The 15,661-nt window shown below is 45.8% G+C and overlaps 2 protein-coding genes and 1 long non-coding RNA gene across 6 annotated transcripts; 1 reads left to right on the top strand and 2 right to left on the bottom strand.

The window, feature by feature from the left end:
- Window positions 1-569: 569 nt before the first annotated feature.
- On the bottom strand, window positions 570-8,844 carry jade1 (jade family PHD finger 1). 4 transcript variants are annotated; one of them, XM_088432974.1, is made up of 10 exons: window positions 8,709-8,844; window positions 6,241-6,320; window positions 6,069-6,136; window positions 5,163-5,505; window positions 4,864-5,075; window positions 4,310-4,477; window positions 4,104-4,220; window positions 3,329-3,922; window positions 2,788-2,905; window positions 570-2,219 (listed from the first exon to the last, which is right to left on the bottom strand). In XM_088432974.1, exons 1-10 carry the CDS (start codon window positions 8,780-8,782, stop codon window positions 1,321-1,323), a joined length of 2,673 nt encoding a protein of 890 aa, XP_088289100.1. In that variant the 5' UTR covers window positions 8,783-8,844; the 3' UTR covers window positions 570-1,320. The 4 variants fall into 4 exon arrangements, with proteins under 4 accessions (XP_088289100.1, XP_088289102.1, XP_088289103.1 ...); XM_088432976.1 differs by having other exon boundaries at window positions 6,241-6,376; window positions 8,709-8,770; XM_088432977.1 differs by lacking the exon at window positions 8,709-8,844 and adding an exon at window positions 7,523-8,656.
- Window positions 8,469-11,482, top strand: LOC148412392 (uncharacterized). Its single transcript, XR_015867764.1, has 2 exons — window positions 8,469-8,853; window positions 9,968-11,482. It is a non-coding gene; the product is annotated as an uncharacterized LOC148412392 (long non-coding RNA).
- asmt2 (acetylserotonin O-methyltransferase 2) lies at window positions 9,571-13,704 on the bottom strand. Its single transcript, XM_088432978.1, has 8 exons — window positions 13,482-13,704; window positions 12,588-12,768; window positions 12,391-12,520; window positions 12,260-12,328; window positions 12,072-12,190; window positions 11,165-11,302; window positions 10,843-10,965; window positions 9,571-10,170 (listed from the first exon to the last, which is right to left on the bottom strand). The coding sequence occupies exons 1-8, from the start codon at window positions 13,560-13,562 to the stop codon at window positions 9,959-9,961; spliced, it is 1,053 nt and encodes a 350-aa protein (XP_088289104.1). The 5' UTR covers window positions 13,563-13,704; the 3' UTR covers window positions 9,571-9,958.
- Between the last annotated feature and the right edge of the window lie 1,957 nt (window positions 13,705-15,661).

The following is a 15,661-nucleotide window of genomic DNA, read 5'->3' as shown; positions in this document are numbered from 1 at the left end:
CAAAAAACATGGGAACCGGATGACCGCACTGCCTCGTACGTATACGATCTTTTTATTTTCTCCACTTCTTAAAAAAAAAAAAAAAAAACTTTCTGGAAATTCTATATGTCTAAGCAGACGTTTTGGAACTTCTGCTTACCAATAAAGGGGTGGAGTCATTCTCTGGGCCAAGGGGAAATCCAGTTATGGATTTCAAAATAGTTGACCCCCGCATATTCGCGAAAAAAATTCGAAATTCTAGTCAATATTCATTGCGAAAACAGGGAGGGTCAAATCCAAAAACACACTGACAAAGATTCATTTTTACTTTTCTTAAGTCTTCAACTGACATAAGCGCAATAAGACAGGCACCGTGAATGAAAAAGTTGTACTTTAGTATACGTTCTAAACAAAAACTATTGCAGAAAAAAAAAGTTTGTGTGACTTTTTTCACACCCTTTAATATTATCTCAAGCTATGTTTGGTAGCAGTTTACACACACACACACACACACACACACACATAGAAGTTTGTTGTTTTTTTTGATGTTTTTGCCTCTATTTGAAATGAAAACACAACAAAGCTTCAAATGTTGTTCCTCCAGAGATTTTTTTTTTTATTCCTCTTTCAGACAAAATACAACCGGAACAATTGAACTTTTTGCATAACAGTAGTACAGCGGCGGCCCAGGATAGAAAATATTTAGCTTCTTTTCTTCAGTGTAAAAATAACTCTGGCCGACCCGTCGTAGTGCAAACGCTTGAAATAAGTGAGGCACGTGGCGCGGGCGCTAGTTCAACGACACTTAAGTGCTAATGGCGAAACGTCAGATCCGAGTCGTCCTAAATGCCAATCGTACGAAGGCCGCTGTCACTTCCTGCATTGTGCAAAACACTCTAACACTTTGTCGAGGGTTGGAAACTTTTCTTGGGAAGCTTCAAAGGTGCCGGGGGGGAGTGGGGCTGGGGGTGGGGGGGCTTTCCAAACTTGAGACGGGTAACTCGATAAACGGACAGTTGAGACGCCATTCCCTCGATTCCAATTCATTCCCATGAAGATGATGGTATTTGGAAGATTCCCAAATTTCCCTAGCTTAACTGCAAAAATATGATGGAAATGTTCCACCTCTTTTGCAACTTTCAAAAAACAAAAATATTCATGAGTTCTTTGTGGTCCCTTGCGGGGAGGCAACACAACTAAAAGTGTCTCAAAATCAAGTCCCAATATTTCCCAGTTTTATATTACAGGTAAAAAATAAATATCAGCTCTAGTCAAACATTTGAACAGATTCATCCAGAAAAATAAAAAGGTAGCGTTTCTTTGTGGTTCCCCCCTTCCGGGTCAGGACGCCAGGACACCGCGGCGGATGATGTCGGAGCCGTAGCGGCGGCTGAGGGAGGCGTCGCCCCTCAGCTGGTGCGAGTGGCAGCGCTTCAGGCAAGGCTCCAGAACCTCGCCGCCGCCGCCGCCGTCCTCATTCTCGGCTCCCGTGCGCAGCCTGGTCCTGGGCTGCTGGGGCCCCGGCGGCGGCGTGTTGGTCAGCGGACGGAGCAAGGGCTTGCGCTGATCCGCCTCCGTCTTCTCGCTGCGCTTGGGGATCCGGAACTTGCCCCAGCTTTTCAGGGACCCGTTGGACACGCGGGGAAGATCCGACGCGCCGTCTTTCGGCTTAGCGTGCTCGGCGCCGTCCAGGTTCGCCGAGCTCTTTCGGATTTCTTGGCCGTCCGACGACCTGATGTCCACCAGCCGGACGGAGACGGTTTTATCCAAATGTTTGGAGCTGAAGCGCACTTTCTGGGATGCGCCGGGGGTCTCGGAAACTTGAGCCCACCGCTTCCTCTTTCGGTCTTCGTGCTCCGTTTTTTTTTCTTTCCGCCGATCGGGCTCGGGGGCCTCCCTTCGGACGGCTTTCCTGTGCAGCTTTACGCCGATGCCCCCCTGAGGGTTCACCCCCTGCTTTGGGGACTTCGCGAGGTTGTCGTCGGGGTGGCCGGAGGTCCGGGGGCCCGGATCCGACTCTTTGACCTGGGAGGGTTTGGCCTCGAGGGTTCTGGCGTCCTCCTTGGAAACCGGTGAGGAGTCGGAGAGTCCTTTCCTTTCACGCGATTTCCCCTTGTCTTGCCTGGACCGTCGTTTGGTCTTGTGTCCCGAGTGGCCCCATGCGCTCCGAGCGCGGAACCCTGGAGAGTTCAGGTGGTCTTCAGCGCAAAGTCGCTGGAGGTTTGTCTCGGATGGATTCCCTGGGAACAAAACGGTGGACAAAGCATTCCAATTTGTCATTTGTTGAGCACTTCTGCACGGCTACGCCACACTGAACATTTACGTCGAGAGCAGCGGTTCTTTTATCCGCCGATGTACCCTCGTGATCTTTTTTTCCCCCCAGCCAAGTACTCTCTAATCAGCACCATGCAAATTGGCATGGAAAGAAAAAGTTGAAAACTTGTGCCAATAACGTGATTCACATATTTATTAATTGATGACTCCTCTTGAAAAATTATGTCACTGATGACAGTGCACATATGCATAAAACAAAATGAAGGCATGTAACATCTTTATGCAAAGGAGTCCCTATAATGCAATTTAGCGTTATATGTTCCAATCAATTTGCTTTTAATTTGAAAACAGCATACTATACCAATCACAGCATTAAAAGGCATTCAATTGGCTTTCCTGATTCGAACAAACCTAAAATTGCACGTCCCCCATGCTGTGCTTTCATGTACCCCTGTTTGGGAACAGCTGAAAGAGTACCCCAATGTGTCGAGTGATTTAAAAAAAAAAATCAAAGTACAGCAATAAGGAACTCACCACTGAGCAGCTCTTGGTCTATGAGCATGATTTGGTGCTGGAAGATCTGCTCCTGGACTCGCCACAAGGACCGCTTCATCTTTTCCCGCCGGGTCACCATGTAGGTCAGGTTGCGGACCTGAGGGGGGTGCGGCAGCAGGTCATTAAGTCATTAAGAAAGGCTGTGGGCGTGCTTGCCCTGCCAGATTTTTCCAATACTCAACTCGCTCCGATCAATGACCTCTGAGGACGAGGAGCCATACTCTCCAAGGTCAGAGAACCTCTATTGTTATTCTTTTACCCCGTCCAGAAGGTTAGCAGCCCTCTCCAGGGTACCCAAGAATTTCCTGTAGTTACAGTACCTAAGGCGCTCAAAGGAGCCCTGACCAAAGGCAATGCATCCTCACCAACCCACCACAAGAGTCACAAACCCTTTTTCTCAAGGGGAACCCCTCCCTCTCTACCGCTTTGTACCCTCCTCCCCAGATGAGCCCCATCAATTGTCTTTCAACAACCCCTCTCATCAGCCGTTGAGCTTTCACACTGGCGAGGGGTCACCTACCCTCTCCAGATCTTGGCGGAGGTGCGTGAAGAGCTGCAGGCGCCTCAGCAGCACCTCGTGCTCGCGTCGGGCCAGGCTGTCCTCCTCGTCCTTCTTCGGCGTGAGCAGCGGCTGGTTGAAGTTGGCTTTGCGCTTAAGTTTCCAATACTGGTATAGAAAGTCCACCGTCTCGGGCGCCATCTTGAGGTGGTGGCACACCTCCTCCGGGTCCACAAACTGGTAGAAGACCTCCTCCATCTCTTGCAGTTTCATCTTGCGGACGTTGACGCGGCTGTCCTGCGCGTCACGCTGGCGGACGAGGCACAGAGACGGCGGCGGGGAGGAAGAGGAGGAGGGTTGGGCGCGGCCGCAATCGTCTTCGTCGTCCCCTCTGACCCTCCCCCGCCGTTTGCCCTTCTTGCTTCCGCCCTCCTCCTTCTCCCCATCGCCCCCAGAGTCTCGCTCCCTGAAGTCGTCGCCCTCCAGGCCCGAATGCTTGGGACAGTAGGACTTGAACTTGACTTCGTCGTCCTGGGTGAGGATGGTGGTCATTTCCAGACCGGCGTGGAGGCCGCACGTCACGTGGAAGGCAATGCGGCAGTTTTTGGCAGAGCACTGCAGGCGGCAAAGTAAATAAATAAATAAAAATGTAGAAAAACGGAAAAGCCTCGTAACACAGAACGCTGATTTCTGCTCAAAAGACACCAAGACCGGAATGATGACCCCGATGACAACGAAGACCAATAAAATGTCGGGCCAAGCATTTTCTTTTCATTGTCATTTGGGATGAACGCACCTGGATGCATGCTCCCGTTTTCTCTTTGCACAGGCAGCAGTTGAGCGCCCACCTGTTGCTGGGAATGTGCGACACGTTGGTGATGGGCTCCATCTTCTCTGGGTTCCCGATGCTCACCTGTGATTTGAAAAATGATGCCGTCACAAAGAAAGGGGCAAGGAGGCGGCGGGAAGAGATTTCGTGTGAGCCGGAGCCGAGGGGCTGACCTCTGGGATCCACAAGGCACAGCTGACGTGGACCCACTTGGTTCCACTGCGGGTGGGCTTCATGGCGCCGCCCTTCTTGGGGCACAACTGGCACTTTGGCAGGATGCCCAAGGCGCAGATCCGACACAGCCAGCTGCCCTTCGGGACCTTCTGGATGCCGTAACATGCCTGAAGACGTCGTCGACCAAAGGCTTTACACTTTGGCAAAAAATGCCATCATTCCCCGAATATAGAACGCAACCTTAATTTTAGGGTCAAATAAGGAACCTATAGCAAAACAGACCAAATCTCATCTTCATATTTTCTTGCGTTCATATCCGGAAGTTAGATATTTGGTGCGCGTTTAATTCAAAAGAAATCGGTCAACACCTCGGGGCTTCCGTTGAAAAAAACAAATATATCGCAGTAACTTGCGATAATCAATTAGCCCTTCAAGCACACGAGGTAAACATTTGTCATTCCTGGAGCCGTGTATCATAGGGGCCACGCTTCGCTAATACCAAACGCAGTCCTAGTTTTAATCCTGCTAATTCTGATGCTGTGCAGATCCCGACCTGGTGGACGCAGATGTTGCACTTGTCGCAGAACACCATCTCGTTGTTGTCCTCTCCGTCGGGCGACTGGCACACGTCGCACACCACGTCCTCATCGTACTCGATGCCCAGGCCCTCCTGCGTCTCGGTGGCGTGCGTCATGTTGTCGTGGCAACGGCGCTCAAACTCTTCCAGGGCGCGCTCCATGGCAAACTCGTCCAGCGGCGGGAGAGCTGCGGGGCGGGCGTCGAGAGAACACTCGCGTTGCACGAAAAAGATATTCAAATAAATTGCGCGTCGCCGATCGCGGGCGGACTCACCCAACTTGGCAAATTCCTCGTTGGCAACCTGCAGCCAGCTGACGTCCTCCTCGTTGAGGTCGTAGCGGCACATGCCCTCCGCCAGGGTGCGGATGTCCACGTAGCCCAGAACCTGGGCGGCCGACGTGCGGATCAGCTTCTTGGGCCGGACGAACGTGACCTCCTTGGCCTTGTCGGCCAGCGCCCGGGCAACGGGCTGCGGGATGGACTGCGGGCTGACGGGGACCTGGACGCCCTTCTCCCACTCCTGCCGCCAGGGGTCGGCCAGGACGTAGTAGTCCTCCGGGTTGAGCTGGTACGAGTCGTGCACCTTCATGGCCGTGATCAGGTCCGTCCTGAAGACCTGAAGCGGGCGGCAGAGATCATTTTAAAGTCATCATCATTTCTATTCTTCATTAGGTCATACAATTGGCAAATCCTGCGCCGGGGAATTGACAGTAAAACTATTTTCATTGTATTTATTTATTATATTTATCTTTCTCGGTTTTGTTATTTTGTAAAAACCGTAAGAAAAATGTTATATTTTTCTTTGGTGAGTACCAAAATCGAGCTGCAAACTTTTTAACGTGATTGGTGTGCTCCTACTAATTTTTTGATTTCTGGGGAAAAAAAATTGAGGAGTCTGGTTCATTACGTTTTTTTGTGGCGATTAAAAAAATGATAATGAACGTAACATCTGCTCATAAAAAGCAGAGCAACAGTCGAGGGGCCGACTGCCAATGGGGCTCAAGCTGGCCCTTATAATGCTTTAATGTGATTGGCCCTGCCGCCGGAAGGCATGGCAACGGCAGATAAGAGTTGCCGGCCGACACTCGCGGCTCCCTTATCTCAGGAGGATCCTGTTCGATAGCTGTCAAACGCAGTGTGAAGTCTCCTCGTTTATGAGGCTTGTCAAAAGTCACGCACCTCAGAGGGTTTCTGTCTGCTTCCTCTTCTGGCCTGGGACGAATGCTGGGACCAGCAGGTGGAATTGCCTGGGCAGGATAGGATATCATTTTGGTGAATAAACAAAACGTGTCAATAGGGGTGTGATCTCATGTGTCGTTTTATTGCCCCTGCACGCAACACCAAAACTTACTGGCGTTGTCTGAGTCATCGCTGCTGCTGGGGTGTCGACTTCTCTTCATGCTGGCGCGTCTGAGGAGCTCCAGCTTCACGCTGAAGACAAAGACCGCCGATTAAATTATAGCCTTGGATTCAAAGACTATAATAACCTCAAAGAGACAAAACACGTGCATCATTAGCTACATGACAAGCGAAGAACAAGAGAGAGAAAAAGGAATATCTGATCACGTGACTACGGCTGGGCAACAAATCAAACTAATTCGATTCATTTGTCTCTGTAACTTTACAATTTTAAAATGAGCTAAATCAATGTTTTGCAAAACACTTTACAACAGATATTGATAGATACAATAGATATTAATTGATTAAAAGTGGTATTAAGCAAGTTATGCACAAGCTATGAAGTTAGTTTATGCACAAAGTACTTTACATTATTGTCTGAACATTTTTCATATGCCTTTAAAGTTATTTTATAAAACAAACTTTTAGATAAATGTTCATTTTATTTTTGGCCCATATCACCCAGGCTCAAGTGCAACAGTTAAACTTGAAATACTATGACTTGTTTATCACAAATATTTGATACATTATTCAGAGCAAGTGTTTTTCCTTCAGGATCGACCACTAATTATACTAATTTGGTGAGATACTTATGAGTGCGTGTATATATTTCACAGGGTAATTTGTTCATGTCGTTTTCAAGCTTAAAATAATTACTGCAACACTTTCAAAACTTTTAAATGTGCAACTTTGTGATCAAAAAGTACATTTTTTCAACACATTACATTTATAACTTTATGAATAGTTATTATAGTTACTGTTAACTAGTTCTCAGGAAGGCATGACAACAATTTGTACCTTGAGCAAAATTTACATTTGTAGCCAAAAGGTGTCATTTCAACCCAAAAGTAATCACTTTTCATACCAAAGCAACATTGTGACATTTTCAGCACTTATTCAGCTGTTTGTTTTTTGCCAATGACATGTATTTGCCTCAAAATTATGGACGACAGAAATCTAAGAATATTTGCTGCGGAGGGGCCGATATTCAAGATTACGGCAATTTTTACATTACGTAAATGATAATCGATTACTACTAACTATGTACGTACTATAAAAGTCAAATACCCCACCTTGAAAATCAGACTAACTTTGCAAGCTTCCGCTTGACAAAGCACTGACATCTCTTCAAAAATCAATTCTGCCAAGTAGCTCTCATTGCATGGTGTCCGTAGAAAACGGTATTTTTTTTTTTTTTTTTTTTTACCACGCAAAACGACTTGATCAGTACACACATGTGCTTGTGTAAGTTGCTTGGATGACATAAGAGTAGCGCCGCTGGCTGCAGCCGTTCAGTTAGCTGGTCAAAAAAAAGCGTCCCCTGGGGCTGTGAGCGAAGGACTCGATCGCTGTAAACAAGACGACGCGTTGCCTAACATCACACACGACAAGCGATGATATACGCGAAGCCTACGTTGCTAACAACTTGAAAGGAAATGACGTCGGTGACTAAACGACAACAAATGCAACCGCTGCGTGGCATTCACTCGGCTACAAAAAACAATACTTGAAGCCTAATAGTCAACACAAAAACGCACTTTTAAGATAAATTGGGTGCAAATTGGGTGAAATTAATCTGTTTCGAAAGGGGAAAGCACAGCAATTTGGCCGGGCTAACGAAATGTCGTGTGACGTCATACGTTTTCGCCGATAACACAAAATAATAATTGATTTAAACCCCTCCGTGTACGGGAAACTTATTTTTGGGGTTTGATTTGTTTTTTATATATAAATAAGAAAAATCGGCTACTTGGGTATCAAGCGAGGCATTTAGCTTTTAGCATTAGCCTTTAAGCTAACTGTCAGTGAGGTTCCAAAACATGAGGGCCCAGCCTTCAACCGGTGCCTGGCCGACCTCGAATGGGTCTATCACGGTTCTAGTTAAACCCATTTTCAGTCGATTTGATCAGCACTGGATTTAACTAACCAGCCGCAACCCGAGAAATTATTTAAACTTGTTTCGAATAGGCGGAGCGCTTGACGACGTTATGACGACGGAGCAACGCATGCTAACCTGTTAGCAAGCTTCCTCCGTTAGTTACCGCAGAAAGCCGCTAGCATCGCGCTAAAGCTAATCTCGCTACTTTCATTTCGGCACCTACTTATCCGAGTTTTGGTATCCTATCTTGGAAAACGCTCACTGTCTGGCTCGTCTGTAGGATTAGGCGGAGACCTCTAAAAAGGAGGTTGCTGCTAACGCGCGGCTAGCTAGCAATGAGTGTTAAGCAGCTGGGGTACAATGTGGCAAGTAAAGCGAGCGAGCCACTGGTCGAGGTTAATCTTTGGCGCCATTTTAAAATGACGACGTCGCGTTCTCCACCGTGGAAGTGACCGCAGCCTCGCAGAGACCCGGCGGCCGCCCGCGACGGAGCTTGCGGGGCCGTGCGCGCGCGCGCGCGTAGTAGCGAGGACGGTACATACGGTGCAAGCCGCCGTTTTTGTTGGAGGCGAGGCGCAGTTCTAGCTCGGAGTTCCGCTTGACCCGCATTCCACATACACAAACACCGAGATGAGGCGGGAGAGGGGGCGACGGAGGCGTCAGGGGGCGGGGCCAGGCCGGGAAGAGGTAACGTTTGTTCGGCTGCACTTGCTATCCTGTGCCGCTGGAAGGCAGCACGCTCGCACCGCTGAATTGATAAATATTCATGATAAAAATATTGGACGGACATAATTTTCGTTGAAAAGTAACAAAAAAAACTGGAGTAGTTTACAAAATATGATCTGATAGGCGTGGCTTTGCTCTGGATTACGCAACACAGATGTTGGCGCGTGTTACGTCATCCCGTCTCGTAAATGCACAGTGCAAAAACCATTTCTCTCGTGCTATTTTTTTATTTCGTTCCGTTTTTGTGGTAACTGGCTACCACCGATGAAACGGCATTACTGCAAATGTGTCTTGCTTTATTAGATGTTGAAAGAATCGTTCGAATTGAACAAACTGGCTCAGCATGAGGTCATGCCATCTGGTTTTCCGCTTCAACGCTTAAAGAAACAGTACATTTATTTAGCCGGGGATATTTTTTATTTCGTTCATTTTCTGTTTTATTGTTTACTACCACAAATGAAACATTAGTATACAATGTCGAAATGTGTTCTGCTTCTTAAAGTCACAGTGCAACATTTATTTTGCCTTTTTTTCGTTCGTTAAAAGTCATATTTCTATCTTCTTTTACCAAAAAATAACATTTATTACATGTTCCTAATCTATTATTACTTTATAATATAAATAGAACTGAATTGCTTTACAACAGTAAATGGTAATAATAACAGAATTTGCAGAAAGTGGTGTAAAAACGCACATTTATTACCAGAAGGTAGGGAGAGGGAAATAAAAAGTTACTACTTGGTACCTCCATTAGCTGAGTCCCACTCACAACTTCACATTACCAAAGTAGGAGAAATGTGCTTATTACTACAGTTTTTCAAATTGCTTATAACGAATGGTCAAGTGCTCACCATAAATGTCTGATAATGTCATAACATAATTTTCTTCATTGAACTCCTCCAGATGAAATGTAAAAAAAAAAAAAAAAGAAGAAGAAAAATTGAGGGCAATTCATCACTGGGGCACTCATGCAAAAATCTACTTGATGCTAATACAATTCCTAACAGTCAATTAAAATAATGACTCTTTTTGACAATTGCATGGAAGTGCTAAATTGCCTGCTTTCTTATCTGAGAGCCAAGATGGCGTCGTAGGATTTCCCCGTTCGGCACAGCTGCACGTCGCAGAAGCCGCTCTGCCGGAGCAACTTGGTGTACTCAGAAGGCGGACGCTCGCGGCCCTCCGCCTGTACCAGCATGTTGAGCGAGAAGAGCTGCGCCTGCACCGGTCCGTGCCGATTCTCCAGCAGCGTGGCCTCTACCAGCAGCACGCCGCCGCCTGCCGCCAAAAAAAACAAAACAAAAAAAAAGAAACAATGAGGATTAGAATTTATAGTGCACATCAGACTCCCACCACCAGATGGCAGCGGTTAGAGGATTGCAAAATATTTGAGGTAGTGATGGGAAAAGGAAGTGTCATGAACCACCTGTGATTTTTTGTTTTTTTTTACTCTTCCAGATGGAGATTTTGTTTTAAAAATAAAGGCTAGTGCAATGGAAATGTATTAAATTTACATTGCATTTTTAAACCCTCCGGGAAATTTTGACCCAGCTGGGTCGTGATATCAAAGAAGAAGCATACAGAAAAAAAAAAAAACACATGGAGGCTAAAATATTGCATAGATTGTCAAAACATGACGACTTTCAATATGCCATGCCTTCTAAATCCTTGCAAATGGGAGATTGACAGGTACACCCTATAGGTTTCAAATTTAGCCCATGTTGGTCTCATTTACTGCCATTCATAATTGGAAGTATTGTCAATTTTGGACATTGAAAACCCGATGTTTTATCAAGCATTTTCCCCAATTTTTGCATGAATCTCTTCAACTGCAACTCGCGAACGGGGCGGAATAGAATTTTTTGTGTTGACACCCGAAAACCACCGTGGGGCGCTAGCGACCAACTTATATATTATAAATGAGTCCAGTATGATATGATTTGACCTGACCTGGTCGGCAAACGTTGCAGATCCTTTTGAGAAGCATCAGACATTTGTCCTCCGACCAGTCATGGATGATGCGAGCCAGGACGTATAAATCGGCGGCAGGAAGTTCATCCTGGAAAAAATCTCCTAAAACGACAAGAAGTAGAAATATGTCTTTTAAAGTTCATGCAGCGCTGCTGTAACTATAAATGTGTGTGTAACTATAAATACATGAGCTCTCTCCCTAAAAACCCAGCAGAGGGCGCTCATTCAAAATGTTTGAAAACAATACAGGGAGGCGGCGGCACGCATTTTGTCATGTCAAAAAAAAAAAGTGATGGACTACCGCTCTGGAACATGAAGGTGTCGTCCTCCTGCAAGAAGTGTTTTTTGGCCATCTCCACCACGGCCGGCATGTCAAACACAGTGACGGAAGATGAGGGGTACGCCTTGGAAATCTCCCGGGCAAGCGCACCCGTGCACCCTGAGAAGTCAAAAACAGCAAAGTAGCTAGTGCAGTGGCATACACCTGTAAATTGCACCATTGTTTCATAAAACTCCTCAAATATAACATCCTTCTGATATAATGTAGGCTGTATACATGTGTTGCGCCACTATTTGTGTTCCCTAGAGGTTGCTTATTAAAGCAGTGCTTGAAATAGGAGGATGTGAAGGTGCCGTTTTCTTTTCAAATTAAGAACAAATTCATTGGAACATGATTGAATGTATTTAAACTGTTTAGGGGGTACGTGACTGAAAAAATATTTCGCATGGGGACGTCATTGAAAGTAAGGTTGAGGAATACTGTCTTAAAGGAGAAGTAAACCCTATTTTTTTCTATGCAACCTCGCTAGTATGTGCTCTTGATGTTCTGTTCGTGGAATATGAATGACACGGCACTATTTCAGAGGACGGCCATTTTCTTAAGGTTTAGTCAACAAGCCCATCACGGCATGTGAGCGTCACATGACCAAACTCAGAAAACAAGTGAGACGTGATTGGGCCTTATCTGAGCCTTGAGCAACAGCGATATCATCTTTAGTTGACAGGAAGTGACAAAATGGATGAAAACGAATGGATTTTGTTGTTTGCTTCATAATCTACGATCGTAATATTAATCAGGCCGGATCGAAATTTGGTTCTTTTAAATAAACAACATATGCAGTATAAACTTGGCAGTTAGCTTTGAGCACGCTTGGTAGTCTGTGCCGGAAGTCTCGACATCGCCCCCCGGTGGCCGAACCCCTCCCTACCTCCTAGGTCCACGATGTTCCGGAAGCCATCGAGGTCGAACGCCGTCACCACGTCGTGTCCGTCCAGCACCCAGGAGGAGTTCATCAGACGCATGAACTTGAGCATGGCCTCCTCGGACCTTCCAACACAAGCGGGAAAGTCATTTTCAAGTTGAACAAGTCCCAAGGTCCTCCTGCGGACACCCCACCTGTAGACGGCTTGGAAGATCTCCTCGGGCGGGATGCCGAAGGTCTTCTGGTTCTGATTCTTGCCTTCCCTGTGAAGGACGCAGGACGCAGTGAAAAAACATTTTTTCAAGGCGTCGGTCTCCACACGGACCTGATGGCGTCCGCCAGGTTGTTCCACAGCGGGTAGGTGGTCTGAGACTGGTAGAGCGCCATGTCGTGCAGCGACTTGGCGCCGCTTTTGGCCAAGTAGACGCTGGCCACGTCCGTGTTGCTGTAAAGAGCTGAGGCGGGAGAGGAAAGACTGCAGAACTTGTCCAACCTTTTGCGGATGTCAGTTGTGGCGGTCACCTGTCCCATCCTCCGGTTGCATCTCCACCTGGAGTATCTCCACGCCCACCAGGGCGTCCAGCAGTCGCTCCGTTCCGTCCGCGCTGGCGTGCACGGCCCGAGCCACCTGCCGGGCGCTGAGGGCGCTCGGCGACGTCATCAGGAGGTCAAAGACGCCCAGCTCGCAAGCCGAGAAGATCACCTTGGACGCGCAAACAAGCGCAATTCAACAAAGCCAATAGCATGGCAACCGTTAGCATATTAGCACTGGCGTTCGAAAAACTGTCAAATCGTGACCAATTTGGGAGTTTTGGCACTCAGTGATGCTATCTTTACTCGGACAATCTTTTTAAAACCAAAAACTTCAACGTAGTAATGTTGAAACGAAGATGATTTTTTTTTTTTTTTTTAGATGTTTTTCTTTCTCATTAACATAAGAAAGTTTGCCCTTGTGGTCAGCGGTAGCAGCTAGCTAAACCGCTAGTTTCTACTCCTGAGAGGAAGCTAAAATTAGTGCAGGTTTGTAGCCCTGTTCCTTGCAATCCCGTTCCAGAGATTACAGTAAATTTCTTTCTTTATGAAATCATGTCATAAAAATGTACCGTTGTTCGGTAAACGGAACCAATCAAGCCTATTATAGCCAATGAACTATTTTTAATGAACATGTGGCAGAAAATCCAAAAAGCAAAGGTTTACTTTTCCAGAATTTCGAAACCCAAATGTCCCCCAATTCTGTAACCGCTCAACGTCTCCAAGAACGTTCTTATGTATTTACAAGTACGTTCCAACGAGTTGGCCGGTCCAAACCGTTTTCTCCACAACAGCTCCACGCTGCCCTAAGTAATAGAACCTCAACGTTGCATTTAAATTGCATTGCATGAATGAACACACTTGAAAAAAAAAAGCCCTGGTTACCTTTGACACCCTGAAGCCGTGAAAGTACTCGAGTAGTTTGAACGGGTAGTCCAGCTCACTCTGCGAAAGATGCTCCGCCATCGCTAAACCTCACAAAAAAATGAATGTTGAAAAATTCAGAGGGAGCTTTTATGCTCGGTATACAACTAATACTGCCCAGATGAATGCATGTTGAGATTTGAGGGAAGATCGGGACTTGCTGGTGTTACTCTGCCCCCGTGCTTTGGGGAGGGGTGGGGAGAGGAGGCCGTGCCTAGACCACGTGACACTAGTGTGACTCCTCGGTCTTAACTGAATCCGACGAGAGAATTTGCGCCAGAGGGCAGATAGTTCGGAAGATGTCGAGACGGGAGGAAAGGTCGAGTCACCTAATTTTTGACAGGCCAAATCAAAATCTAGAAATGTGCTTCAAAGTGCCCCGTGCAGTCTGGGGGCAGTTCCACGAAGGGCCGTAACAAGCGTGGCGCTGTCGGGCGCCTTTACGAAGAAAACGGTATAAAAATGGCCCCTGTTTTGCTTCAACGCGTCTTCAGTTTTATTTTTATTTCTATCAACTCCACTTTCATTGGCGATATTTGAGCGTCGTTAAGTTTACGATAATTATGTCCGAAGGTGATGTTTGTCCTCATTTCCCGTTTCAATAAAGTTGTTTAAAAGAACATTTTGCGTCGTAAACAAAGCTAAAATTAAAAGGTTGTTGTGTTCGTATCGTTTTTTTTTCCTATAACGAATAATTTATTAAATATTAAAAGGCTACCTTCAAAATCATCGGCAAAATCTTTACACGCTTCTAATAGAAGAATAGAAGCTCGTGCTGGGTTTGATTTTTCGTTTCTTTTCAGGACATGCAACCAGGATTATGTGCAGAAAATAGAGGAAAACTCGATTTCTGTCATTATTAACGTGTGACTTGACTCGTTGTCTCTCAGAAATGTGGGACAGGGAGGACTTCCCAGCATGCCTTGCGCTCACATCATTCGGCCCACCAAAAAGGGCCTTGGGCTGATGTGTTGCCGAAGCGACAAGCGTCCCGTGAAAAAAATGATCTCTCGCAAAGTCTTGAAGCAAAAGCAGGACGTGGCAGATTTGTTAAATGTATTACATGTAAATGTATGTTATCTACTGTAAGAAGCGCTCATCGGGAAAAACAGAACTACTAAGTCTACATTTTCAAGAATGGAGTTTTATAATCAGCCGAATTGTACAGCTAAACATTTTCTCTAAAACGTTAACATTTAATTTTGTCGGTCCTTAAATACACTATTATCAGCTGGAAAACGTTTGTGTTGGTGCTAGTTTTTGCCGCTAGAGGGAGACAAAACCTCACCTCATCTAAATGGGTTCGACAATCAGTGAAATTGTTTTACCTACACTTACCTCAAAAAATATCCATGATGTAGACTTTTACGATGGAAGTTTCACAGTGGAACAAATTAATTCCATTTAAAAAAGTTTTTGTTGTTAAATTGTGAAAAGTTGCTTTTTTATGACGTTGAAATGCTGACGTCAGAAGTCACATACTGTTTAAGGAATCATCAAATTTACAAATGAGTGCTGTGCAAGCATGCTAACTAATAGAGTGTACTTAAGGGGGTGCTAGCAAGAAAGAGATTTTGCGTTGTGATGATAAATAAATGTTAAAACGGTTGTTTTTCAGGTATGTAGAATGAGTTAACTGTTTAAATGGTAAAGTCATGCTAATAAAAATGGCTAACAAGCCGTTGTAATTTGGGTACAGTTCATGCTCAAGGTATTTCAAGTATAGTTAGGGGTAAAAATGATGCAAGCATGCTAACAAGGTGTTGTTTTCTTGTACTTTAATGAATAATTTTCACTAGAAAGCTTCAAGAAAGATGTAAGGGAATCATTAGTAGTAATTCCTTTTTCAAATAAACAGAACATTGGCTCCCTTCCGTTTCCCCGTAATGAATAATTCCCGGTGTCCCGCTTCCCACTAGACTTCTTTAAGATATTCGTCTAAACAAAAGGTGCAGCGCCGATCTTTTCCTGGCGGACTTTCAGGAAAGCTCACACTCACTTACGGACAAGCTCAAACAAACTTGAAACACCTCGGCCGGGCTTGTATTCCCACCAGGAGGCTAAATGATTTCCGGGAATTGTTTGGATGCCGGTGAGTCACAGACTCCAAGCGCGGAGCCTTCCATGGAAAAATGCCCAAA

This window comes from Hippichthys cyanospilos, chromosome 14, assembly GCF_059441005.1.
Source record: "Hippichthys cyanospilos isolate Australia breed blue-spotted pipefish chromosome 14, RoL_Hcya_1.0, whole genome shotgun sequence".
Taxonomy (NCBI): Eukaryota; Metazoa; Chordata; class Actinopteri; order Syngnathiformes; family Syngnathidae; genus Hippichthys; species Hippichthys cyanospilos.
Note: the sequence above shows the minus strand (reverse complement) of the source record. Positions and strands in the feature narration are given on the sequence as shown.

What these genes read in the sequence shown, in the direction of transcription:
- asmt2 (XM_088432978.1), bottom strand. Translation starts at nt 13,562, where the DNA reads ATGGCGGAGCATCTTTCGCAGAGTGAGCTGGACTACCCGTTCAAACTA. An exon ending in AACCTGGCGGACGCCATCAG is followed by an intron (nt 12,329 to 12,390) that starts GTCCGTGTGGAG and finishes CGTCCTTCACAG; the next exon opens with GGAAGGCAAGAATCAGAACC. An exon ending in CTGCAACGTTTGCCGACCAG is followed by an intron (nt 10,171 to 10,842) that starts GTCAGGTCAAAT and finishes TTTTGGCGGCAG; the next exon opens with GCGGCGGCGTGCTGCTGGTA.
- jade1 (XM_088432974.1), bottom strand. Translation starts at nt 8,782, where the DNA reads ATGTGGAATGCGGGTCAAGCGGAACTCCGAGCTAGAACTGCGCCTCGC. An exon ending in CAAAAACGGCGGCTTGCACC is followed by an intron (nt 6,321 to 8,708) that starts GTATGTACCGTC and finishes CTTTGTCTTCAG; the next exon opens with CGTGAAGCTGGAGCTCCTCA. An exon ending in CGATGACTCAGACAACGCCA is followed by an intron (nt 6,137 to 6,240) that starts GTAAGTTTTGGT and finishes TATCCTGCCCAG; the next exon opens with GCAATTCCACCTGCTGGTCC.